This window comes from Lonchura striata, chromosome 7 (genome assembly GCF_050655825.1).
Source record: "Lonchura striata isolate lonStrDom1 chromosome 7, ASM5065582v1, whole genome shotgun sequence".
In the NCBI taxonomy this organism is placed as follows: domain Eukaryota; kingdom Metazoa; phylum Chordata; class Aves; order Passeriformes; family Estrildidae; genus Lonchura; species Lonchura striata.
This window is the reverse complement of record NC_140709.1, coordinates 24,251,198-24,279,053: the sequence shown is the minus strand read 5'-3', so window position 1 is coordinate 24,279,053 and position 27,856 is coordinate 24,251,198. Positions and strand designations below refer to the sequence as shown.

The window sequence follows — 27,856 nt, the reverse complement described above, 5'->3', positions numbered from 1 at the left end:
AAAAACTCTGTATTTCTCAGTAGAAACAGCTTTGTGTATTGCATAGCACTGTCTATTTCACATTGCTATATATTTGCCTCACAATCTCTCAGTCCAAACAAACAAAAAAATTCATACTTTCATACCAGTGAAAAGGAAGAACAATGAATTTTCCACCAAATAATTTTTAAATTAAAAAGATCACATTTATGACAGTAACAGTATGGTAAATGTGGAGCAATCCAGCCTGTTTACAGGAAGGGTTATCAACTTCCAAGTGCCTACTTGTGTATCTGGGACTATGGTGTAATTTAGGATGCTAAGGCATGCAGTTCTAAAGAGGAGCTATGAGGACCTGTTTTACACTGCACTTCATTTGCACAGTATTTAGCTTAGGCTTGTACAGCAAAATAATACAGCAATGAGATCAATAGGTATTGCTATCCATGCAAAGCATTTTCCTTCCAGAAAAAATATTGAAATTGGATGTTATAAGATTATTTCTAATATCCAGCACACAAACTTCAGCCTATTTTGGTAAACAGAGTCTTGTGTGGCAGCTGAGTGATATTTTATTTGAGAACAAGTTCTAGAGAACTGCAGCTACAGAATGAGATACACAGAGCTGGCTGATACGGTAGATTACCTCATGACAGCAGCAGTATTTCACACAACTAATCAGATATCCCACCTTTTCTGTCAGGTAATAAACTGTGTTAAGAAGACAAATGGAAATTTATGTATTCATTATCTATCAAGAGACACCTGGCAGGATGGCCTTTAGACTGCAGTCTGAAAATAATCCTGCTCTGACAAGTGTCAATCAGAAGTGCTGGTGAATCACCACAGATCTTGCTTCACTGCAATCACCATCAGGTCAAATTCTGTTCAGAACTACATAAGAAGCAGGGCCTAAATGTAGCTGTTCTGATCCCAGGTGATATTCCTGCTGCTTTTGTGTGTATTCCTAAAAAGCACGTTATCCCTCAAAAGTTTTATCAAGACTTTTCATTTTTCCTTATCTTCCCAAGAAGGTCTTCACACCCCCTATTGTCACATACCCAGACCACAGTCTTGGGTGTTCTTTTCACAGCTGCCTGGAAATGAGAAGCAGAATATGGGGGGGGGGGGGGGGGGGGGGGGTGTTTGTTTCAAATAAGAAACATAGTATTCTATGGGGACATCACCTGTTGGAACTCAAAATGTCTCTCAGACATTTTTAGAGGTTCCAGGCCTCGGTCAGAAGCATTTTAGACCCTGGCAGGCAGCTGGAAACAGCTGTGATTTTGAGTTTGAGCCATGGAATGAGTTACCAACTTTGGAGGTGGAACAAGCAGTGACAAAGGGTTAGATAGTATAGGAAAAGTAGTTACAAAACAGAGGGGAATTTTTTTTTAGTATTGTACAGTGGGGTTTTAGCACCTGTACAGGGGGGGTTTTACTTTGTACATGGGGGTCAGAAGTTCTAAGATAGAGGAAAGTGGGCTGATCCTGTTCTTCCTCCTTCTTCTTCCTTACCTCCATGTTCTTGGTGATGTTGGCACTCACAGATTGGTTGAGTAGAAAAGCACTTTGTAATATAGATAGTAGGTATTGGGGGAAAACTATAAACATGTAATACGTAATATATCATATAAAAGATAGCAGCAGCCCTGGGCAGGGGGAGAGAAGAAGAAGAAGAAGACAGAGAGGATGTGAGGGTGTGTGTGTGTCTCTGCCCCGGCTGCTGACCAAACAGCCGCAGCCTGAGAAGACAATCTTTTAGATAACTCACAATAAACTGCCTTGAGACCGAACAGCAAGAGCCTGCGGAGTTTTTGTTTGGAAGCACGAGTCGGAGGAGAGACTTTAAAACCACCACATGAGACCCCAGACCAAGCCCGGGGTTCCCACAATCACCAATAGAATTTAGATATTCAAGAAGCTCTGTTTGTCGTTTGGCATTGCATTATCTGTTTTAGCAAACTAATCAAAGCATAAAAACTTTTTTTTTTTTCCCCTCAAACAAATACGATTGCCGCTGCAGCAAGATGGTGTGCTGAGGGTGGTGGGATGGTCAGCATCGGGATGCGGGCAGTGCAGGCAGGGAGACAGGAGAGGCAGGCAGGGATGGCCGGGTGTGACCCTGGGGCTCTGCTCGGGTCCCACAGCAGCCACGCCAGGGCCGAGTGGGGCTGACAGTACCTTTGAGCGCAGGTGGGGTGAAGACGCTCTGCTTCCTCTGCTTGGGAGAGGCACTCTGCGACTGCGGGGACAAAGCAGAGAGGGACAGTGAGGCACAGAGAGAGCTTTCTGCTGGTGGCAGCCCCCTGTGTGCACCCATCCCAGTGCCCGGCAGAGCTTCTGAGAAACACATATTGTGTACAGCTGATGCTGCTCCCCGGCTGGCATGCACACAGGATAACTAAGACAAAAATATGGGTTCAATGGACAACCTTTATGACTCCCAGGCAAAACAGACCCAATACTACTGAAAATTACCCTTCGTTCTATACAAATATTGTTAAACACAAAATTAGGATAGCCTGTGCTTTTAACAGCCTGTGCAATTGATTCTCATAAGGCGAATAAATGTCTACGCATATTAAAATAGTTGCAAAGTTTACATTAGCCAGCATTCCAATTACTGTGATTATATGCATGTGTAAGATAGCACTGAAATATTAATATATACATTTTAATACAAATAAATGGAAAATCCCTCCCTTTTCAATGTGTCCTATTAAACCTAAGACAATAATTTCAGCAGCCAATCACTCAGCCTTTAACTGAGCCTCATTTGAGTGTTGTATTTAGTTAAAATTTTTGTGGCCACATCTATACACAGAAGAAAAACTATTCCAATATAATGGTAGTAAAATTACATGTAGAGTAATAATAGCATTATTATATTATACCAATATACATAGAGTAATAATAGCATTACTACATTATATCAATGTTTAGTTAGAAAAAGCTAACTGGGGTATATTCATTCAGTGCTAAAGCATAGCAGCTTTTGCAAAATGAAAGCAGCTAAATTGGTGTCAATATTATACCAACATGAATTATATCTACACAAAAAGGACAAGAAAGCCTCATACAGTACACCCTTAGCTAGCTTTGGAAGACATAAGCACCATATCACACTTCTAACCAGAGGGTTAAGGAAAAACTGTGTGTAACCAAGCTTTTTTTCTCCGTTCATTTTATCAATTTCTAGTTGTAGTAATGATGTTGCCTTTACCCAAACATTTGCTAAAAATGTGTAATATATTGACTATGAATTTTAATCAGATGTATTTCTTCATGGAACATTTGAGACATGTTTCACACAAGCAGAGCTAATCCTATCAATTTAGCTTATCACAATGGATAAAATTATAACATTTATAAATAAAATATTGTCCTTGGAAAGAGAAAGCTATTTATAAACACTATGCGATAGTTGGTGAACCTCACACCAGTAAATCTTTATATGTTTGTATTAGAGCTCAAATTTGAACCAATCAATACCTCCTGCTGCTATTTAAGGTGCTGCCCTCTGCTCTGAACAGAGGAGAGGAGAAAGAGATCAGGGAATCGGAGGAACCGTGCAAGGGGAGGTCAGAAAACAAGATCCGAGGAGCCAGGTCCCAGCGGAGAGGTGTGAATGTGACCGCGCTGGGCTGCGTGAGCGGGCAGGGTCCCCTTGGCTTCGCTGCGCTTCCACGGGGCGCGGCAGCAAGGCGGAGGGGGAGCTGGCCTCTCCCGGCTCCCTGCTACGGGGGGACGGGAGAGCTGGCAGAGCACACAACACGGCTTTACCCAGCCCTGCTTTGAACATGATGGCTCTTAAAAGGCTGTGTTACCGCAGGTGGCATGAGAATGTAAATAAAAGTATCCACAGGGTGAATTAGTGAGTTTCCAAGAATTTTTAACAATATAATTATTTTAGCAATTAATATGTTAAAAAAACCAAAATAACTTACCTCTGCCTGTGAGATATTTGTTCTCTTCTCATCTTTTTCTAGAGAAGAACATATGAAAAGAGAAAAGTCAATACAGAAGTGTTTCTCCATGCTAACATTTGTAACTGCCATGAACCTACAGCACTGCTGTAAATAAGAAATTAACCTCCTAATTTACAGCTTTTCTTTCTCATTTGTGTGTCTCAGAAAGCCAGAGGCCCTGATTAGCATTTAGACTTAAGCACTGGATCTGAAGCACTTAACTCCCATTTTTGTCTGTGAATGCCAGTGAGCGATGGAGCTCCTCCAGCAGCAGGTCCTGTGTCTGGCTGGCAGCCGGGCTCTGCGGCTGGGGCTCCCAGGGCTCAGGGCTGCTTTGCCCGGGGCTGAACTTTCTCCCATGGTCAGGTTCGCAAATGGTGTGAAGCAAACTCACAAGGGGTTCTACTGCACTCAGATAATAGCAAGAACCTCGCTTCAGTTAAGTTACTAATATACCAATACTGGTACTGAAAAGTGCCTTGCAGTAATATGTAAAATTAACAAAACAAGACTTAACAAAGAGCAATCGTTCACCTTAAAAAATGTATGATATCACCAGACTCAATTTTTTCCTGAAACTTTTTACTTTTGTTGCCCTAATTTGCTTTAGACTATATGTATGGCAGAATTGGCAAACTTGAGACTTCTATTAAAATTAAGGGCCTCTGAGAACCTGTATGAACAACTAAGGTTGTGTGGCACAGAGGAGGCTCAAGGTTCTTCTTAACCACAGCACATAACCAGTTTTTGTATGAGTTCATTATTTCGCTGCTGTTGTCTTCATGTGGTTAATGGCCAGAAAGTATCTGTCTTCTGCTGATGATTTCACAAATATTTGACAAAGATCATGCAGGATATTTGATACACAGTAGTTTGGAGCTCTAAAATAAAATGTCATGAAAAACATAGACATCAATCTCTCACTGTAGCAATGGGCCTTCTAAAATTTTCCATTTGCAGATATCAGTGTTTAATTTTCACTGAGGTGGGACCAATCTGTAACCATAGGTCTGAGCAAAGAATTAGGCCTAGGCAATATCATTTCATCTGACTTATTCTCTACATATTGGCCTCTTGTAGTGTGCCGTGTATGAAGGGACAAGCCAGTCCATGCAGCTGGATCAATTGATTTTCTGTTGCATTCTTTACCATTGTCTCTGTGCATCTTGCAAACATTAATTAATTTACCAGATTTTTCAATATAAGTATTTCTCAATATCTCTCTCTGAAAGATATTCAAATCATTCATACTCAAGGTTAAAAAGTGCAATTGAAAACAGGGCTGATTACTAAAGAATGAGCCCCCAGATACAGAATTAGACAAGACAATCAGGAGTTTCCTGCCATTGACATTTGCATGAACTTTGGTAAGGTCACTGATGTCCTCCTGGATTTCTCTACCTGTAAATAAGTATAACAGTATCTATTTCAGTATAGAAGTGTCTATCCCAGTCCATAAAACACTTTGGGGTATGAAGTCAGGCTGGCTAAATGGGTGATTATTTATGTGCTTGCAGCCTTCCTTATTGGTTGCATACCAACACATCAATGAGCCAACGCTGGACTTTTTTTTTTTTTAATGCAGGATACTGGATTTAGCTTGAATGCTGAAATTTGAATAAATCAGGGACTTTCAGCAAAGAACAATGAAGAGTAAGTTACATCCCATTCCTTCCTGAAAATCTAAAATTGCCCAGATTAAAAATATATTTTGTAAACCCAAGCTGACACTTGCATAAGGAAAAAGAGCTGACATCATTAGCTTTGTTTGTTTCAGGTCTTGATGCTGAGAATGTGCAGAACTCCAGCCCTTTGGGCTTGCACATTTAGTGTTCTGAGTGATGTGACACTAAAATTGCCAGAACATTTGCAACCTTTCACCCAGCAGCCTTTATATGACAGGCAACTTTGGGAATAAGGACTGGTCCTGTGTGGAGTTAGAGAAACCATTCATATCCACAGGGCAAATAGTGCCAATGAGAAGCATCAGACAACGTGGACATTTAAGAAGAACCTGTAAAATCACATCAACAAACGGTTTTCCAGATACAAACTCCAGGCAGGAGCCATGAAGTGTTTCAAGTGAGTTGTGAGATGAAGGGAAAGGTACAGCTGGCTGGAGATGAAGGTTGGGCAATGGTGCATTTTGACACAAGTTTCTTTTTGAGGACAGAAGGAGCATCACATGCTAATTTTTGACAGGTATTTTGATGGATAAGATTCAATCAAGAATTTAGATTTTTAAGGAGAGGTGACAAGGAATAAGAATAAGGGAAGCCTAAATCCCAGAATGCCATAGACCGAGGCAGAGAGGATAAATCAAACAAACCCTCTATGTACAGAGGACAAGGAGGAGAAGAAAGGCAAGGGGAACACGGAAGGAAGATAGAAGAGCTTGTGAGTAAGTGAAGTAGTAATGAGAGAAGGGACATTGTACCAAGAGTAAAAGAGGAAATTTAGGGATGGCAGAGAGCTGGAGTGCAGTGTGGGCAGGAGCTCAGTCAGGAGTTCTCTGCCTGGCTGGGTATTTGGCCAGGCAGAGAAGGATTACTTTAATAATTGTGTGAATACTCTTCCTTGGACAAAGAGGGATTTTCCAGTGTAACTTACAATTCTTCATAAAGTTACTTTATAAAGCAGTTTAAATAACTTAATGAAAGCATGTTGTTACAGCAGTCTTACTAGGAAGCATCCTTGTGAGAGTAAATGAAAGTAAGAATTAGTGCTCTCCCTGCATCAAGACATCATGTAGAAAATTTCTGTGACAACAGATTTCATTGTGAGAATGGAAGGTACAAGGTAAGAAAAAACATCAGTTACCAACTACAAATCAGACATTTCCACCAATGGAAGTCAAACAAGCCATGAATCTCCCACCCTCAAATTAATCTCAAATGCATTGGCAATTATAAACTGAATTTCTTTAGTGAACTCTTAGAGCATAAATTCATCTTCAGAAGGGTCAGGAAATAATCAGAAGCTGAATCACAAATATCAGAATGTGATATTGACAGGGCAGAATGAAATCTCTGGTTTGTCTACTCTGTTGACTACTGTGCAGACTCGGCTCATAAAAAAAATCATAGTTATACAGAATGAAAAATTCACTTTTCATGTTTATAACTTAGCAATTATATCATGAAGAGTGTGAAGATATCAGCTATTTCTCTTATATGTGAAACAAACTCCTAGCCCTCAGTAGGTAATTTCTTTCTACAGGTTTGCTCTCTTTTTGGGGCCAGAAGGGAAGAAAATTATATTCTATTTTCCTTCCTCACAGACCATAACATTGTTCACAGAACACAACATAACTGTATTGTATTCCAAATCTGAACCTACAGCTTTTTTCCAGTTTAACTTATTCTAGGCTGCTCTAATTACTAACAGGACTCTAATTAGTCAAGAAATTTCTTGACAGTTTTTGTGGTTAATTTTTTAAAGAAGCATAATAGAAATTATATGGAGACCTGAGAATGGGTTTGTACATACCCAAGTGGAGGTAAGTAAAACCAAGACTGGAGCTGTTTTAGAAACTTCTTTACATACACGCTGAGGAAAAAGTAGTGAGGACTTTCCCTTGTGCTGGGTGAATAATGTTTGAGCCTAATGTGAGCCTTACCTCATGTAGGCTGGAGCATCACCTGGAATAATAAACAGGATTCAAGGCTTTTTTCTGTATCCTCAGATAAATAAATATGCAATGAAAAGTTCAGTCTAAAGCGTATTCCCATCAATCCAGATATGTGCACAGACTTTCTGAACCAAAGCCTTAATTTTTTAAGGAAAGCCACTTCTGAGAGCCCATCTGCCTGCACAGACCACTTTCAGAATCAGAATTCTAACCTTTAGCCTTTACCCAGGGCAAAATCTCACCCACTTGCAGGGAAACCTGCAAGACCCGGCCCCAATATGTTGCTGAAATAGGTTGAAGAAGCACCAGGGGGTCTGTCTCCCAACAGGGCTGTTAGCAGAGGTCTTTGAATATTGGTACATCCCCCTGCCCAGCCGATCCAAGGAGCTGAGCTCCCCCAAAGGTGTCCTCATTTGGAGCCAGAGAAGAGCCCAGTGAAGGAGCTGGGCTGAAATCTGCTTGGTGGTGCAGATCACTTCTTCCACCATCTCCACTGCTGTGCAAACACCATGGCCGTGCTGAGGGAAGCTTTGTGGTCGTTTTAGAGTGAGATCAAAGTTCATCTGCCTTGCTTCTCCCCCTGGATAATGTTAATGCACTTGGAGCAGCCATGCAGGGCAAGAGGTGACCTGTTTTAGAAGAGCTGGCCTCTGATGTCACCCATGGGCTCTGCAGTGGTCTCATCCAGCAAAGGCTTATCTCATCCAGATAAGTGCCCTGCTTGCTTTCCCCTCAGCAAGAGCAAATAAAAGCCTTTTCTGTGGGGTTTCAGTCAGGCACTGGAGAAACAGAATAGGTCAGAGAGGCCAGTTTTTACACAAAAGAAACTCAGTAAGAGGCTGGTATAATTGTTGGAGAAAGCTTCTTGTAGAGAGTTTGGAATTTTCCTTGGGAAAACATAGCTGAGCAGATAAAAATCACAGGGGGCTGATAGATTTGTGCTCAGGCAATTTTAGAAACTAAAACCAGAAAATAATCCTTCATTCGGCTGCTATTTAATGACAGAATAAGATGAAGTTTTTGAAAATTATGTTTCGGCCATTTCACATTTCAATTTCTCCATTAGTAAAAGAAAATAAATATTTTTTGATCAACCAGTATACTGGTGTTTGACCACCACAATCTGTATTAGTCATGGTATTTGTAAAACAAGCTCACTGAACTCTGAATTAGAAACTGACCGACATAATATTTGGGTTTTCTGCTATCACAACTGCTTTTCCTATCTTCTAGAAGACATAGCAAGATCAAAAAGCATGTAATGCTTTCTTTTTGCCAGAGTCCTAATTACACATTGCCACATCAGCTAGCATCTCATCACTTTTTACTAAACCACAGAGGTAGGAAAAGGAAAAAAATTCAGAAAAGACCATCATAAAAATTCTTACATAGATAATTGTTTGATTTTCTCTTGCTGGCTTTTATTTGCCAGTGTCTATCAATGAGAACTTGACTACGTGTTTAGATGGGTAAGCGTAATCTATTTTGGATGAAGGTGGGGACATTACAAACAATCTGAATGTATTTGTTTAGATCACATCATTCTCAGAAAGGAATTATACTGCCTGATTCACCATCTTGTTATTCCAGCTTAATGCCAGACTCATGGAAATCAGTCTCATTTCACTGGCATGAAATTAGAATACAAGAGTGATGAATCAGGTCTGTAGCCTTACCACAGAGCAATCATTAATTATTACAACAAGCACAAAAGTCATCCTTCTCATAAGCATTTTTGTTCCAAATTTTTCATTCTCCTTCCCTAAAATACATGATAAATATTAATATAATACAAATTCTAAGAAGTACCATAAATCAAGTATAGGTCCTCAAAATATATTTTGAAAGAGAATTAAAATTTGATTATTTCCTCATTTCTTAAAAAAGGACTTACTTTTCTGCCTCTTGTCTTGATGTTGTATTTCTGCCTGAATTTGTGGCCTTCCAGTCGCTGCCAGTTCTGTAAGGCTTTATTCTGATCTGTCCTGGCTTTGAATGACCGGACATGAAATGGATTTTGTGGAAAAACCTGTCATGAAAAGAATAGTTCCATGCAGAATTTTCTTTTTCTGAAACACAAGAGGCCCTGTTCAACTGCATGAGAGAGGGTCAGGTGAGCAAGGCACTGGGAACAGAATTCCTGATGTGAAGTCCTGGATATAGGGACAATTCCAGAGCTGGCAGGTCTTCCCAGAGGTAATCAACGCAGGGATGAATGTGCATGAAATAAATATTCTGTTTTGACAACTAATGTAAAGATTGGCTTTAATTCACAATATAAACAATGCTTGAAGATGTTTTCATCTAGTTGCTTTCTAAGCAGCACAAAATCCTTTTTGGTGAAGGAAATGGAGATGGCTTCCAAAGACTGACTGACTAAATAAAATTAACCAGGAGGAGGTGTTTTATTTTTTCTTTTGATCTCTCAGATGAGACATTTTCTGGACCAGACAAAATTCTCTGACTAAATTTCCAGGAGTGACTCTGAGCCAAACTTTTCATGTAACTTGCAGCTGACCAGTGCGGGCTCCTGGCATAAGAGCTGGCAGGAGCCCCTGGCAGCACCACAGGGTGTCACCACGGGCAGAAACTCTGGATCAGGGTTTGCCTCCACATTGCTTTGAAGCTCCCTAAAATTTACTCATCCCAAAGAGTAACCACTTATTTAACAGCAAAATATTTCCTTCTGTTTCCAGCATGCCTGAGTTAAGTTCAATCAGAAATCAGAGGTGTCTGCTATGGTCTGACCCTTGGCAAAGAGGAATTCATCAGAGCCTGGTTCTGCTGGGTGTTGAGGGGAGCTGAGGGGTGTCACAGGCAAAATGAGACCCACAGGAGTTCAACACGTGCTCAGTGCAAATCCTGCACCAGCAAAGCAAACTGGGCAAAGGGGAATGTCGGAGAGAAGTGAAAGACAATCATTTTATCACTGGCTTTATTAGCTCATAAGCAACAGCAAATTTTGCCATCGACTTAAAAGTCAGCATTTTATCCTATATATACAGCATGAACTGATAAAAAAACAAAGAGAAAAGGCAAAATATCTTCTCATTTACTAAATAGTTCTAGAGTTAGTGCAACTGGGAAAGAACTTCATCCATACATAAATTGCCTCCTAGTCAAAAGTCTTGCTCATTTTCTATGCTAAGTAATAACAGTCATCTCAATATTCACTACACCATTGAAGGTCCAGGTTAGTACATTCAAACAAGTAAAAATAAATGACACAAACAGAAGAAAACTGCTGAGATTACTGATGTGAAAATTAAAATCCTTGGTCTATTGGGAAAGCTGTTGATAAACTCAGGTTTCCAAATGAGTAAAGTAAGACTTAAAGATATGTGAGGGTCAACATCTGACCCTTTTATGAACAGCTACTTAGAATGATTAAAATCTCCCATTTAGATTGAAACACATATTAGAAAAACATCCCTTATTCTTCCAGCAAATAAATGTAAACCAGGATGATGCAGATTTTCCGGAATGAACCAGCAGGGAACTGGACAGCCATCTTTTCTGGGCACCCCAAACAGTGTTAAGGAGACAAACTATGCTACAAGGAAACCTTAGAAAATTAGAATTTCACAGGCACACAGAACGAGGAAAAGGACAAAGACTGCAAAGTAGACCTAAATCACAAAATGTTGTCTCAAAGTCGTCTGACTGTGTAGAAGGAGAACTCACCTCATTGTGAGGTTACATTGACATAGGGGCTATTCTGACACGACAGACATCACTAAAAACTGCATCTTTGCTGTATGGACCAAGGGCAGTTTCCACACTCACAGCATACTCCCACCTGGCCTGAAACCTGGCAGTGAGAGACAAGACTCACATGAAGGAAATAGGAGAGTAGTGGAGATAAAAAAGAGTTTTGAGAAGTTAGAAGGCCAGAGCTGTGGAGAGCTGGCAAATACTCAGAGGAACAGGTTCAAAGATCAGAAACATGAGTCTGCAATGAGTGTCCCCAGGTAAAACAAACTGCCAGACTACTATTTTTTTTGTTAATGATTGCTACTGTTTAACCAAATGTACCAAACACTCATACTCAAAAAACTTCCCAAGCAGCTTGCAATTATTTTTTTACATTGATGAAGTCATAAAAATATTATTGGTTGTGAAAAGACTTAATGGTGTAATTAAGTACTTTCAAATACAGGAGGAAGAAAAGTACCTTGAGCAGAGAGCTACCCAGGGCTGTGAGTCCATCAGTAACACTGCATAGTATTAGTAAAGTGCTACTTTGCATCTGCTTGCTTGCTTTAGCTTCAGTCTATGCTCAAATGACTGAAGAGGCTGAAGATCTAACTACAATACTGAGACAAAGATCTTGAAGTAAAATTAATTATTACCAGAAATATAGTGCTAGCAAATCCAAGGATAAACTTTGAAGTGATTTTCTAATAACTTCATGTGCAGGAATCAGTTGTGATGGAAAATGGCTCAGAATTGACCTACCAATCATAGTCTTTGTATCAGTGTTACAGCTGCAAATGCCATCACTGTGAGTGGTTCCTTTCTTGGCTGGGAGCTGTAGGAATATTCCAAGCTCTAAAATAAAAACCACCAGCAGCAGCCAAAATCAAAGAAACCCCATCCAAACATTTCTTAGCATGCTACAGCTCATAAAACCATTTAAAATGTATCCTATGTGAATGTGTTTGTACATTCTGGAAAGTGGCATTTGCCATGGGAGAAGAAAACATACAGAACAATAAAATTTTTCCTCAGCCAGTGATTATTATTGCTGTCCTAGCAATTTTGTTCCTTTTGGAATAATACCTCAAGGATTTCAGTAAGAATGCATTGTAAAGCTAGTCCTGGCCAACTGCTTGTGGCTTGCTTGTGGTTAGAATGCACATGCAGGGAGTTCCTCACATACATGTATCATCTTACATGGGAATCAAGTCAGCTACTAATAATAGTTCTTCTGGGGGGTTAGGACCCTTTTTTACAAAAAAAAAAAAAAAAAAAAAAAAAAAAAAAAAAAAAAGATGCAAATATCAGTTTTGCAAAGCCATTGCTGGGTTTTCCAAGCTTTCAAAGAGTCAGCAAAACCATAATCCATAATCTCATTCTTGCCTTAAGCACAACTAGGAGGGCTAGAACAGCCCAGGGCAATCATCTTTAGCTCAGAATAAATCAGCTGCAATTTCCAAAAGCATTTTTCAGAATTTCTGCTAATCTTACTACATACCACAGACAGAGGGGACTGTGGCTTTTGCTTTATGCATCTCCATCCTTACTGTCACAGTCAGAAACACCTTGCTGTGATTCCTTTGGAATGAACCACATGCTCCTATGGGATAAGCTGAACACATTAAAGCTTGAGTCACAAACCAGCATCAGCATTTCAGGGGGCTTGAAAGTACACCTCTGAACAGGAACAGCCTGCTTGCTGCCTACTGTATTTCAAAGACAGTAAAAACCTAATGTTGGTTAGGATCAAAAATCGTTCAGGTCACAATTCTTTAAAGGAGAAAGAGAAACTCTTTATTCTCCCTACCCAGCCCCATCCCCCTCCCCTGCCCCTTCCTTTTGGTTCATCAGTACAATTCCACTTGGAAGAGAAAAGGATACAAATTAGCACTTAGTAATACAAAGGTGTTGCTCCCAAACCAACTGGGCTTTTAGGTTAAATGGCTCCCTGATTCTGCAGCTGTCCCGCAGATCCTAATACAAAAGGGAAAAGGCAGAACAAGTGTTTCAGCTGATCCCAGAGGAGCTTCCCTGTGGAGGTGGCCAAGGAAAGAGCAGGACAGGTTGATCCAAAGCTTTGCTTTCTACCACTACCTGAGAGCAGCTATGGCAGGGAATGTCAGAAAGACTTGAAGGGATGCTATCCCTACATGCCACTGAGTGCTGGAGGCTCAGTGCAGCCATGTGTGGGCTATAGGATGTCCAGGTTCCAGGATAAGCCACACTGTAGGGTGCAATTGAGCTCACTGCTATATTGAACTTTCCATCTGCCTTGCTCACATGCATTTCTGTGTGACTTTGCTTGTCTTATCAGAACTAAGGACGTGGCCTCAGGTAAAAATCACAACCTCTACAATGCTCCTTCATCTACTTAACACTGCTGACTCTGTTAGTGCCATGTGGTTCCACAAGATGAATAATGCCAAGGTATCAATTCTCTGTGGGACGTCTGCATGCTGGGTATCCCATGGAAAACATGAACAAGGAAGGAGCTGGTCACTGTGCTTCATTCTGCTACTCCGATAGTCTCGTGATCCTCCAGTGAAGACATTTGAGAAAAAAATCAGAAGTGATTTTAGGTACAGACACAGAAAGAGGAAGTTTTGAAGGGGAGAAGGAGAAAACAGAGCTCCTTTCGATAGACATAAAGCTTAATTCTACCCCAGAACTGCTTTGGTTACTGTAAAAAGAGACTCGACTGGTCCATCAGATCTTGTTTCCATCAGCTGATGACACAGGCAGCTCAGACTCACAGGAAAGCAAAGCTCTGCAGCTCCCTGCACTCTCACTGAGTTTCTGCAGCCATCTGCATCTGGCAAAGTCTTTCAGGACTGATGGGTTCCCTTTGTTTTGTCTCTGCTAGCTTTAGGTCCAGATTCATTGAATTCCCACTTTTGATGCATTTTGAAGTCAAGTTTCAACATCAGTTACGCCATACAAAGAGTTAAATTCTGTCTCTAAAAGCTCAATAAATGGGCTACCTTGATTGATGTTTTAAGTGCAACCCCTTCCCAATATTCTGAACATAATGAGGTTAGTGCTAAAAGCTGGATTCTCTCTCATCTATCTGCATTATCTATTTATTCCGCACACGTCACCATGGTAAATGAGGGCTGCATTAAGTACTAAATAGCAGAGGTCAGAAAAACCCTGTGTTGTATTCTTTTCCCCTCAGCAAGGCTAAAACATCTATTAATGGATTTTAGTTTATTACCTGATGTGAACTAAAAAAATACATTGAAAATACTAGTATTAGCACATTACTGAAGTTTGATTTAAACATAATCTCAAAAAAACCTATCTTGACATTCTTATTTTGAAAAATTTATCCTATGTTATGTTTAAATAGACTCAATTTCAAATATTATTTGAATATTTTTCCATTAAATACTCCTCCCCACAAAAAAACCAGAATCTTTGCCACAGGCTAAACTAGACTTATTTTGATCCAAAGTCTTCTTTTAAAATGCCATAACACCCCAAATTGTATGCTCATGTAGTTGTATTAAATATAGCTTAAGTATTTTAGCTATAAGAATTAACTACACTTAAGCATTCCGGTTTTTAACTAGAAAACTCACCATTTATTCCAAACTCTCAGCAAAACAAGCTATGTGAGGTGCATAAGTATTTGGAACAGTGCAAATCTGTAAAATATTTTCCTCTAGCAAAATATTTAGCCTTATGAATGCAAAGAAGTTAAGATCTGTCCCGCTGACTTCCTCAGCAGGCCAGGCAGCCATGCCCACTGCTATTCCCTACCCAGGGCACGGCTCTGTTGCTGTATACACAGAGGTGATAACAAGTGTAAACATTCCAAAAGCTTATCAGGCCTGAGCTGAATGACCAAGCAGCTGGAGAGCTGTAACGTGAAGCCATGTATATTAAAAATAATTTGCAAATAATCTCCTGGGGTGCAAGAAGGCTGTTTCTATGGTGCTTTTGTATAAGGAACAAGGAAAACAGATGAAGAGTACAAAGTTCAGCCTCTAAAAATACCACATTCACTTTCAGAAAGTTCCACGGACATTGACCTTTCCAACACAAAACCAATGGGAGGCAGGGAGCAGGAGGAACAAGTAAAATCATGGCACACATTAGAAGTTTAGCTGCACTGGTAAATAAAAAACTATTTCAATTCATTTCTTGGGTATTCAAGGCTGGAACAAGAGTAATGGATTAATGCAATTCCATCCATACTGGGAGCAAGTAAAGCTTTTGGGGTATTGGCTTCATGTCCTCTCAGCTGCACCACTTCTCTGATGTCGGCACAAATCTGAGTCCTGGCTGTGAATATCCAGCCCCTTTTTCCATCCTCCAGAGCTTTCCCAGGCAGTGTTTGCACCCTGGACTACTCCATCTCACAGAGGGACAGTAGGATCTGGTGAATGTGAGGGACGCGTTCTTGTTTTGACTAAATTTACTCACTTCAATCAACTAGGAGAAACTATTTCATGTAAAATGTACCTGTACAGTCAATTAATAAACACTGAAAATAGAGAATCATGGATAAAAACAAACACAAAAAATTCAGTAAAATAAGTGAATTTTGACCAGAATATGCACAACAGCTTTTTGTTTTGACTGTCCTTGTGTAGCTGTCAGACCTTTCACTGTTACTGACTGAAGAGACAGCCCAGGCTCTATTTGGCCTCTCTATGAAACAGTACATGTTTCCTACTGTTCCACACTATAAGATTTACACAATTGCTAAAATATTCACAGGGAATGTTTGTATTTGTGAATTACTGTGTGTGTTCAGGACCGCAAGAACTGTGAACATGCAGCTGACTGCTTTGGTGATGACCCTTGGTCTGGGCACTGCATCCCAACCAACTCAGGCCTGCTGTCCTTACTGCACTGCAGAGAGCATGACAGCTCTTCAGACAAGTGATGACAGTAAAATCCTCATCCTCTCATGAAAATGGAGCACCTTCATGAAATGGAATGTTTTCATGAATGATGAAAAAAATCCCTTTTTAAAATTCATTGTTTCTTTGTTTCTTTCTGGAGCCTGTGAGCTATTCCTTCTGTGCTGAATAAAGAAGAACTCAAGAACAGGCTCTTGATTTTTGTTTTTTTTTTAAGTCCTTGAGCTTTCCTTTTAGGTTTCATGGAGTCTGTATTCACACTGCATATATGTGAGGAACTTTTGCTGCGCCTTGTCCCAGGGAATTCAGTGGATCTGAGGAGCAGAATAAATTCAGAGTAACTCAAATGAAAAAGCATGTGAGCACAGTGAATATAGGTGAGAAAAAGGGATGCTGTTTGCCACTGAACATTTGCAGCCATGCGTCATCCTGCAAACAGCAGGATATTTTCAAGCACAGACATTTTTATCTCTGTTCTGGAACCCCTATCACCCATCAGGTCTTACACAATGTTTACTTTACATATTTCATTGTTTGACTGTGTCAGACAGTCATTTCCAGCACAGGCTGAAAGCACACGAAGGCCCTCATTGCCTTGACAAGATGTGCCTAAACTGTGAACATCCTGGTGCCTTCAGTAAGTGTACTGGGCTATACCAGCCCTCTGCTGTGAGGGGACACAAATGTTTTTCATTGCTTACTGAAATACCTCCACAGACTCCTGGACCAATATAAAAAGAGACAAAGTACTTAAATGGCATATACATTTAGCATATAGAGAGACTAACTACTTTGACAAAAAGAAGTACAGCTAATGACAGTTTTTATTCATGTACTGCTTTTCTGAATACTCTATTACCACATTAGAAACCTAAATTTGCAATTGAAAACAGCTGCTATTTGGCTTACTCACTCTCTAGTTCTTGGACCAAAGTAAGCAGTATGTCCTACCAGAATCTCAATAGTTTGAAAAACATATCAGTTTCCATGAACTCTGAGACCAAGAGTTTTCTGCTGAGATTTTTCCCAGAGAAAGTATAGCAGAACTGTTTGACAATGCTCAGAAACACATGCCTCCTACTAAGTAGGTCTTTTCTTGAGCTCAGTTTATTTTGTCTTTGAAAGAAAATAAAACTGTGATCATTAGATCTAAACCCAAACTTACTCATTCACCTAGAAGCATGATCCAACTAATATTAGTCACAAACCTTAATACTGGGCAAAGTGACTCACATTAATCCCATCAAGAATGTGTTGCTGGTACAGTTTGCATCAGCAGAAAAGCACATCTGTCTGTGGTAATGAGATTTATTGTGCAGGGAAAGTCTGGGATTGTCTAAAACCAATTTAGCATTGAAACCTCAACTACTTTGGGTTGTCATGGAATTGACAAAGGTGTAAGGACAGATTTTCCTCTCACCAGTCACCTGGCTGTGCTGTTTGCTCCTGCACTAAATCTGAGATTGCCCATGAGGCATCTCAGCAGAGCTCTGGGGAAGTGACAGTAAACCAGAGGATTGGTTTGGATTACTTCTGGATAACCAAAAATCAGCTAGGAATGAGAAAGCAAAACTGCTAATGCCCAAACACAAGCCCTGAGTACCTTCCTTGTTCAGAGACAGGTACAGATTTCTTCAAGTTATGATTTCCAGCATTCAGTAAGCTCAGATGTACTGTGCTATGCTGGGAAGGTATGTTTGATATTGCTTTTGCAGTTATAATATACCCTGAAATGAGATTTGCAAAGCCCAAAAAGGCACCTGTATTTCTAAACACAGAATAACATTTACATTAAAAGCAAGGAAGTCAAAACAGGCAACAAAGGAGAAAGGGGAGCTGGAAACAGCAAATACATAGAAAATTTAAATACACAGAAGTTTGTCCTAATGTTTACCCATATTCCAATGCTTCAAGAAGACTGAACACTTTGACATAAGTTGAAGAGCCTTTGCCAGCCAGACTGTTTGATGTTGTGCTGGCTCTGTGACAAAGGCAGTCTGTACAGAACACTGGCATTGTTTCCTGATCAAAGCGAGCCCTAATGCTATTACCCCTGAGCTGTGGTCTGACGTGCTTTCTTCCCTCAGCTATCAGTTCTCTACTCTGCTACCAGCCTTTTCTTGAGCTATTGCATTTTGATATTCTGCTGTTTTAAAGCATGCTCAGATGTTTATTCCATACATAATAATTTCAGACAAATAGGAACTGATATTCCTATATTTTTTGCTATGCTGGGCATGGAGACAGGAGGTTGTGCATACACAGAAAAGTCTGCTTGTGATGGTGATACTCAGTTTCTGTTGAAGTTCTCCAAGGATATTGCAAGGGAAAAGGAAGGAGGAGAGCTTTAACAAGTTTTGGATTAGACACTTGTGCAATGTAATAGTTAAATATGTCTTTAAAACTAAGGATGTGTTTATGTTCCTTCTATAAGAGGCTGGTGTAGAGCAACTGTGGCTATAGCAGGATGTGAGTGGATCACCCTAGTAACCCATGCACCACCATCACAGGATGAGATGCTGCCTATTTGTGTAACTCTCTCACTTTATACTTGTCTTTGCCTTCACAGATAGTAAAAGGGTCTTATAATTTCAAATAAAAGTAAACTGATTTGATATTTCAAAATCAAACATCAGATGCTCAGAAAATAGAGCTCCATTGATGGCAACTGAAGCACAATAGATTTAAGTGGCTTCATAACCCAAGTCTCAGTTTGCTAGTGCTAGTTTCTCTGCTCAAATGTGACACAACCCATCTAAGAGCCCTTTACACAGAACTTGCAGGTAGAGTTAAGGGTTTCTTCATTGCTATGTTGCTTCACAAGGTTATATTGTCCACTGCAATCACTGTTGCTGCTGCAACTCAAATTTCTCTTTTGTTGACTGTGATTGCACTTATCCATGATGCCAGCCAGAGTGAGCATGAGGAAATGTGAGAGTCAGTGATGCTGCAGGCTGGATATGAGCTCCTGTAGCCACATTTCACCTGACTTTAAAACCTTCAGTGTGGTCTAACACTGCCTCCTTGAAAACAAGGAAATCAAGCAGACTCTTCTTAAAGTTTTTGAGCAGCTGTCATTGGCTTAAAATTACTTAGGCTTAGTAAATATTCCATCTTCACTTTTTAGCACAATTGACCTGACCTAAATAGGTGAAGACATATCCCTACCAAAGCTGTAACAGGCATCAGGGATGGATGAGAAAACCTAATAGAAAACAACTTTTAGATCTTTTACAGAATAACTCAAACTGAATTTATTATGAAGTTCTTAAATGTCCAAACACATTTTATTGCCCTCTGGTTTCCAGATGGGTGTGCATCCAGAACACCAGAATACCACAAATATGCTACTTTTTTTTTCCCAGCTGCAATCAGAAACAGCTGTAACAGAAGGCTATAGAAAAATCTGATTCTTAGAGTATGTCTGTCTCTGGTTTTCTAAAAAAGAGACATTTAGATAATTTGGATAAACTTTGCAGGGGCATTCAAACATTTAGGATTGCATTAGGACACATTTCAAACTCTTGGAAGCATACCCTTGACTAGCTCCTTGCTCCTAATGAAGGAAGTTGAATACTGCAGTGGGTAAAATTCAGGGGACAGGACTCAAATTTAGCCTAGCTTTAATAAAAAAAGGGTGGCTCTGTTAGTATCACTGGAATTCTCTACTGCTCAGTTTTCCCATTTTTCTAGGGAATCACACTTTTAAAGCAATTTGTTGGATTGTGAAGTTAGCGCCCCTACTTTTTTTTTTTAATTAACTGTATCCATTTGCAGTGATGAATTTACTATTTTTGGAGACAAATTTTATTCATCATCCCCCTGAATTCTATTCAAAATCCAGTAACTGATCAGTATTTTGGGGTTTAATCAGCAAGGTGTCAAGAGGCCCTAGGACCAGCTGACTCTGAAAGTTGAAGGCACACAACCACCTCAGAAGCTGTACAGCACCTTGCAAGAGGAAGGCCACAAGGGCTTTATTTAGTATTTACACATCCATTGAAACCTATTGTCTGCCTCTCCAAGCTGGCTTTACAGTCCTTTTACTCAGCAGGCTTCCAGAGCTACCTGCACACACCCTGCTCAAAACACTTGCCCATATTAAGCAAATGACCCCCTGTGGAAATCTGCATGAACCTCATGGTGAAGGGAAGGAAAATGAAGCTGCTTTTAAAGTTTCAATTTTTATTCAGTTTTATGGAAAATTTTAAATCAGAACAAAGTTATAGTTTAGCCAAATAATAAATTAATTCCTATTAGTTCCAAGTATCTAGAATGAACAAATAATATCTAAATAAACAAATCTAAGTAAGTGAAGACAAATATTAACTCATGGGCTTATATGGAAGTTGGCTGAAACCTGCAACAATCCTGACTCATAATAAAAATGATTTATTTAAAGCCTTATTATGAACATTGCAGGAAAGGTGAAAACAGACATGTACCACTTTGTTTACAGTAAAATTTCCTGTAAATTAAAGAGTTCTTATTCTTTGTTTGCTTTTGATTTGGTATTGTACCAAGTATCTGTTTATAAAAGGAAATATGACAGTACAAAGTGTACAAAGTGAATTGCAGAAGAGATTAACAGTCAAGGTGAATTTGCTTTAAATTAAGTCCTAGCAACATAGTATAAATCCCATTATTATCCTATATAGGTAAAGAAAGTCAGTTCAAAGCAGATCATGCAGAGTTTGTGAGAGCTGAATTACCTGAAATTCAGAACCAAAAGCTACTCCCCAAAAAGATTTTAAAAAATATTAAGGTGACTAAGATATTTGGCAGGAAAAAAATGTTGCAGAGAACAACAAAGGAAAAGTTTGGTATAAATGAGGCACCATGTTCCAAGGGATTAAGTATTGAGGATTTTCCCCTTCTTGTGGTTTTCTTGTTTATAACACTCCCTAAACAGCTTATTAAGGGATCGTTCTGTAGTCATATTTATATGATAAAGTATGTCTCAACCTCAAATCATCCCATCCCGCAGGGAATCTTCTGTGGGGACTCCTGGATGAAGATAATGTGTTCACAGTTGAAAAAGAATAATGAAAAAACACATTATATATTTTATCAGGAAACTAGAAGAGAATCTATTTTGTAGAAACAACTCATTGGGTTGAATTAACATTGGATCCAACCTGGCATCTCTAGAGATAGAACTTCAGGGTCTCCAACGTCTCCACCCAGGGAAAGGAAATATTTGTGGGTGGAAGAACTGGATCTGGGTCATATTAATTCTCCTTCTACATATAACCAAGATTGACATGGAGGATAAAATTGTGAAATCAGTGACATTATCTGAAGGCCAGGATTTACCTGTGTTTGCGGGGTTTACTCCACACAGTCCTAGGACCCATTGTTTGATATTTAGAGCTAAAAAGTTAATACTGGATTTTTAAAATCCTGTAGTTAATTAAACCAGTTTGCAGCCAATCCTGTGTGTACAAGTTCTGTGGTTTAGAAGGTATGTTAGCACTCACCTGGGGGCATGTGCTCATTCATGATGACGAGTGATGCTGGCGTGGGCCTTCTTTTCCTGATCTGTAATGGATATAAACCAAGGAGAGTCATTAGGGCCCATCAATTGCCACACACACAAAGCAAAGCAAAGCAAAAAATCTGTCTGGTGTCCTCCCGAGTATAGACTAGGCAAAGTTACAAAGGAAACTATTTAAAGAGCAGCAGCACTTCACTGTCTTACTGACAGCTTGTCTGGTCTGACACTAAGCAGGGTCATGCTGCTGCTTGTTCAGGGAGAACAAAGACATGGGGAGAGCTGTCCAAAATACCTTTAGGATTTGTAATAATCTTGACTTCAGTTTTTTGGATATTTATTGCTGAAAAATATCAGTTGTATCTTAAAATTTTGACATTTAGCTTTGCATCAGGAAGATGATTTCATAGTTTCTGATCTTGTATGTTCAAATGCTTAGTACTGCCATAGCTCTCTCAAGTAATAATTAACATTTTGCAGGCACATTTCAGAATTTTGCAGGTATGCCTTCCAGTGAAGTCATGTTTATAAAATGTTGTCAGAGGTGTTACTACAGTAACATTCTTTAACAAAAAATACTCCAGTATTAAAAGAGTATTTCCAATATAGCAGATTTTACATACCAATACATAATCCTGAATTGTATACAATTCTTCAGAGTTTATCTGGGTAATTGCTTTTGTTGCATTAACAGTGGCTGAACTACATGGTATTGGAATAATGCACACATTTGCACTGAAAACTTTTTTTTTTGCTTCACAAAAGCCTCCAGGCCTGATATTCTATTGAATATAAGACAGGGACCAGAAGCATTTAAGCTAGAAATGGTTCTGACACAAAACCTCAATGTCAGTGCATTTGTTCTTTTTTATTTGCTGAGCCAACATCTGTATTTAGCGAGGTTCAAATTTTGCTTTCAGAGGTGTAAATGGAAAGTTACATCATCAGGGTTAATGGGTTTATTCTAGATTAGTGTAACTGTAGCTGACCGTAGAATTTACTATTTTAATTTCATCACACACCCACAGTGAAACTGTATAGCACTTGGAATAAAACTCATAGCAGCAAAAAAAAAAAAGGACTGCCCATAAATACCAGGCAGAAAATAGGCTACAGCATTTCAACAGCAATGGGAATTCCAGGAAATCCTAATCCTATGGTTCTCACAAATATCAGAAAAACACCAGAACACATTCTGCTTGAATTCATTGTAGAACTGTTCTATGAGGTATGGACATCTCGCAGCTCAGAAGTGCCTAGAGAGAAAATGAGGATCCACAACAATTCTTTTCTTTACCCTTCTAATATTTTGCATTAATGGTCTCTCCCAACTCATTGTTTTCTGGAAAAGGTCTCTGCCTTTTAGGAGACACAACATCAGGATATTCAGGAAACCCGATAATTGTCCTAAAGGTGCAAATAATTTCACGGCTACTGGTATGGAACTTTCAAGGTTATAATGTTCCCCTGGTATCATCTAAAATCAGACGTACCCAAATAGAAGTAAATGTTGAGGACAACTCGCACAGAGAGAAATATACTGGGTCACCTAATTAAGATTTATACAGTTTTCTCACAAGACTGCCTGTGAACTCTTATTAGGCATATCTACACATATCTGCACACAGCAATAGATATCTTTTCCTCCTTAGATGTCTGTACTGACATATATATACTTATATATATATATATATAGATTATATATATATATTATTATATTTATTTTTTGGGAGTGAGTTGAAACCTAAAATAGCACACACATTATTCCAGCAAGGACATAAGTGTGGCATATTGCCACATGTATTTTTTTTGAGGCATGTACAATACTGTAAAAATTACTTAAAGACTGTAAAAAATAATGAGAAATACAGGAAGTAACTGAAATTATGACTATTGTGCAAAACATTAGTTGTACTTTCTCATGTTAAAATGAAAAGTGAATAAGATGTTTTCCTGGTATTTCTGTTAGGTATCTATTATGAACTTTATGCTTTGCTTTATGTACATGTAATAATAATAATGTACTTATGTAATTAATGTACTTATGTACATATAATAATAATAATGTACTTGATTTGTTGAGAATGTATTCATTGAGTGTATTCATGTGAAATGTAAGTATTAGGTTAGAAGTGCAGTTACAAAAAAGGCACAACAAATATACATTAATAAACCTACCAAATGTGCAGAAGCCTTGTTCTGGCTAGAGGACATATCCTTCTCCCTCTTTAAGTACATCAAACATCACTATAACCTCTAGAGTATTTCATCTACAGTTTCACTAATATAAGCTGGAAAAGCCTTTAGGCCAGAAGTATCATTTGTGCTCACCCACGTCTTGCCCCATTCCCTCGGAACAGCGAAGGAAACTCATCCTCCTTACCTGCTCAGCTGCCTCAGGGTCTATTTGGCTCTGGAACAGGGGCACAGCAAACTGTATTTTTTTGGGGCTGTTGGGCTCCATGGTGATGCTGAGGTGAGACAGACGAGAGGAGAGGTTGGAGCTGGAGGCTGGGTCCGTGCCTGTGCCCGGCGCCGTGGCCACGGCCAGGCTGGGAGCTCGGCAGGAGCAGCTGCAACTCCCGACTTAGCCCGGGAATCTGCGCCAGCCCAGCGGCTCCCGTATTCCACATCCACAGAGATGCCACTGCCTTGGCTATTTGCTTTTTTTTCCCCCCTCTCCCCTCTCTTCAGCAGCCCTTCAGATCCTCTCAGCAGAAAGCTGAAAGGAACAATAAGCTAATTGTGTACCAGCTCACTTCCACATATGCCAAGCATTCACTCAGAAGCTAATTGAAAATGCAATACTAGCATTGCATGGCCTGGAGCCTTGGGATTTGAAAAAGAGGATCTCTCCACCGTATATTACTAACTGGCTGCTCAGAAGTGCAATGCAAGCTCCCTCTGAGTATTGCTGATGGGCTCTTAATTATTGATGAACACAAATCAGGAAGTTTTCAGATTTTGGGGGTGGAGGTAGCAGAAGGGGTGGATTCAAAAATTCGATCTCTGTTACAGTGTGCCAGAACCGCTCTCCTCTTTTCACATATCAAACAATTCCCTTTGCTCTATTTTTTTAATCCTACACTTTTAGACTCTACTAAATATTACAGGGAGATTTTTGGTGATGATGCTACAGAGTTGCCCACAATTTCTTGACACTTTTCTGGTGGGTTTGCACCTTAGGCCTGGTTTTCATATTTAGACTGTGATTACTTTTGGTGGGCTCCATTTCACATGATCCAGATACTGAGAACACTCACATTTGAGCCAGCTCTCTGGGCTCCCTCATGCTAAGCACATCAACAGGCATCTCGCTCTATCCAAGTCAAGTGGGATATAGTGTTTACTTAAGATTACATTTTCTCTCCATTAACTCTAGAAAAAGGAAAGATGATTCAGACTAGTTAAATCACTTTTGGATGACAAATTCAGAGGCTAAATCCTACTCAAGGGTACAAAATCTGTGCCTGATTCCAAGACCCAGAAATTAATTTGGTCAATCATATCAATAGTATTTATTTGTGAATATAATAGATTTTCATTTGTTATTTCATGTGAATTCAAAAGAAATGTGTGAAACAACATCCAGCAATCACTGACCTAAGCTACTTCTTTGCAAAACTCAGAGGAATTTGAAAATATTCTTTGTTCAGGCCACTGAGAGCACTAAGGATTTTCACAGTTCACCCCAAGCTTACTGAGTCACTGAGTACTTTCCCACCTGTGCCGGTGGAGGAGGCAGGGCAGGAGAGGTTTGAGGGTGAGAACAATGCACTGGCCATACACACAGAACAAACCAGCAAGTCAGACATGAAATACTTGTTTGGCTTTGATTTCTGCAAATTAAAATCATTACACATTATCAGAACACCTGTTTCTGAACAGAGGCAAGCCCACAAGCTAGCTGGTTTATGAAGGACCTGATAAAGCTTAGGAGGTGAGGATACACTTTAATCTAAGGATCCAGTTGGCTCAATGATCCAAAATAAATCTCAATGAAGGCTAAAATTCCCTTCCTCATCCAAGTCAAAGCTACTGTGAACCAGCTGACAGCTAGTAGCTGGCAACTTTCCTGTTTGATTTCTTATGACAGTTTAGGTGGCAATAATTTAGACTTTTGAATCACAGAAGAGTCTGATTGGTCGGGACCTTCTGAAGATACTTGGTCCCACCACCCCTGCCTGACACCAGGTTATTCTGGGACTTCTCAGCCTGTGTCCTGAATGTTTTTGGTGTTTAAGTGAAATACTTAGTTCTATTTACCACAACAAATAAAAGAGATGCACAAAACACTGTTATTCAGTGTTTCATATGACCATTTTTAAGGCTTCACTATTCCTATGAAGACAAAGCATAATTTGTTTTATAGACTTGTACAATTAGAGCAAGAGTGCAATTGTAAAAGTTGTGGTGGCACAATGAAGTCTAAGGCACTAAAGTAAGAGAGGCACACTCTGCTTTCACCAGGACAGGAGCTGTTTTCAGGACAGTCTAACTATCCAGTTTCACCAGTCCTTCATGCACAGATGTGCCATTGTCTTCAACAACAGCTTCAGAGATACCAGGGATGTATATACACACCAAATACACAGGGTTACACCTGGGGGAGGACATAAGCAGGGATCTGAAGTTGTGGCTCTCCTCTTGAACTTTGGTACTTGGAAGAAAATAATTGTTTTTGCAGTCCCAGATACTGTGAGAAAGATATTTTCCAGATGCGTTGCTACCATAAATATTAATAAAATGTATATTTTAAATATCAAGTTTCTCTAGAAAATACCTGTTTTCCATAAAATATCTATTCTAAATGTCTATGAAACTTCCTGTATTAAATTGTAGAATTGCAATTCAAATACGTTACTGATTACAGGAGCCATAATTATCATTGCAAAGGCTTAACATTTCTTATGCTAATGATAAAGTAATTTAAGAAAACATATTCAGATAGTAAAAATTTAATAAAATATTAAGTTCTCAAAGGATTATAACAATGTATTTCATCTTTGTATATAAGAAAAAAGCTCAACAACCTTACAAATAAAACTCAAACCAACAAAACCATTTTTTGGCAGTTTCTGAAGGGAGACAGACAACAGGACAGACCAAAACACAAGGACTTAATGGGACTGGCTAGGACTGGGCGAGAGGTCCCCCAGCAAAGTGATGTGGAAGTATTTGCTTCCTGCAGCTTTTCTCCCTGTGCCTATTTGGAGCAGGCAGCCCAGCAATCTTCACATGCACTAATACAATAACAGTATTTTTAAAATAGTATAAGAGGCATAGTGAGAGAGCACTCAGATATAGCATTTCAGGATGCCTTGGCTCCCTCTTACACCCATCTGCAGCATTAGGAGTCTGCAGGCAAAGTGCACTGACATTTTCTATAGACTGCATCATAGTCTGGGGAGAGCTGAAGGACATTTAAGTACTGATACATCCTTGTAGCTCATCTTCTGTTTTTAGTGCACTCCCCACAATTTCAGTTTCAGGGGTGTTCGTGATTCAGCTAAAACTATAATGGAATTAAAAATAATAATAACTGTCCAAGATCTTTCCTTCCTATGTCATTCACTATGCTCTGGTATGAAGCACTACCTTTTGAAATATCCTGCTGTAGGGATGAGCTGTGGAAGCACTCGTGGCATGGCTCCTGCTTGAGCTATTGCCCTGGTGTCTTAGGAAAGGTTTTTATCTTGTTTCCTGCCAAAGACAAGGCTTCTGGGATGGCAATTCAAAGGTGTGGGTTCTGCACCCTTTGCACAATTTTTGTTGTGGCTCTTATCTGTCTCAGCTCCTCTGGTGTGGTCAGAGACTACTGCAGCATCACTCTGGAGAGGAGGGCTGGAGTTCCTTGTAAAACAAACCTGCTTAAGGGTTTGGCTCCTAAATTCACCAGTGCAGATGCAGAAAGCACTAAGTTGCAGTACCCTGATCCAAGGGGCTGCCTTTGCAGAGCAAGGGCTCAGCTTGGACGTGGCAATTCTTTCAGTGTGTCTCTCAGACACAACTCTAATCCCCGTTGTAGCCACTGATATATGAGTCACTTAACAAAGATATGTTGATCTCTGCTTTCCCTGGGCTGTCCAGCTGACCCCTCTCCCCACAGCAACATGTCCCCAGCATATTGCTGGGCAGCCCCAGCAGCATCAGAGGGCCTCAATGTGCCCCCCTTTTTCTCAAAAACTGGTGAACAGCTTCTTCTCTGGCT

The 27,856-nt window shown here is 39.7% G+C and overlaps 1 protein-coding gene across 1 annotated transcript in view; it reads right to left on the bottom strand.

Moving 5' to 3' along the window:
- Positions 1-27,826, bottom strand: part of PPP1R1C (protein phosphatase 1 regulatory inhibitor subunit 1C) — a 49,005-nt gene extending 21,179 nt beyond the window's left edge. The window contains exons 1-4 of the mRNA XM_021531329.4: positions 24,029-27,826; positions 21,632-21,692; positions 3,930-3,967; positions 2,164-2,224 (exon numbers count right to left, since the gene is read on the bottom strand). Of these exons, the coding sequence (XP_021387004.4) occupies positions 2,164-2,224; positions 3,930-3,967; positions 21,632-21,692; positions 24,029-24,109 (241 nt within the window). The 5' untranslated portion in view covers positions 24,110-27,826. The remainder of the gene's footprint in view (positions 1-2,163; positions 2,225-3,929; positions 3,968-21,631; positions 21,693-24,028) is intronic.
- Positions 27,827-27,856: the final 30 nt, after the last annotated feature.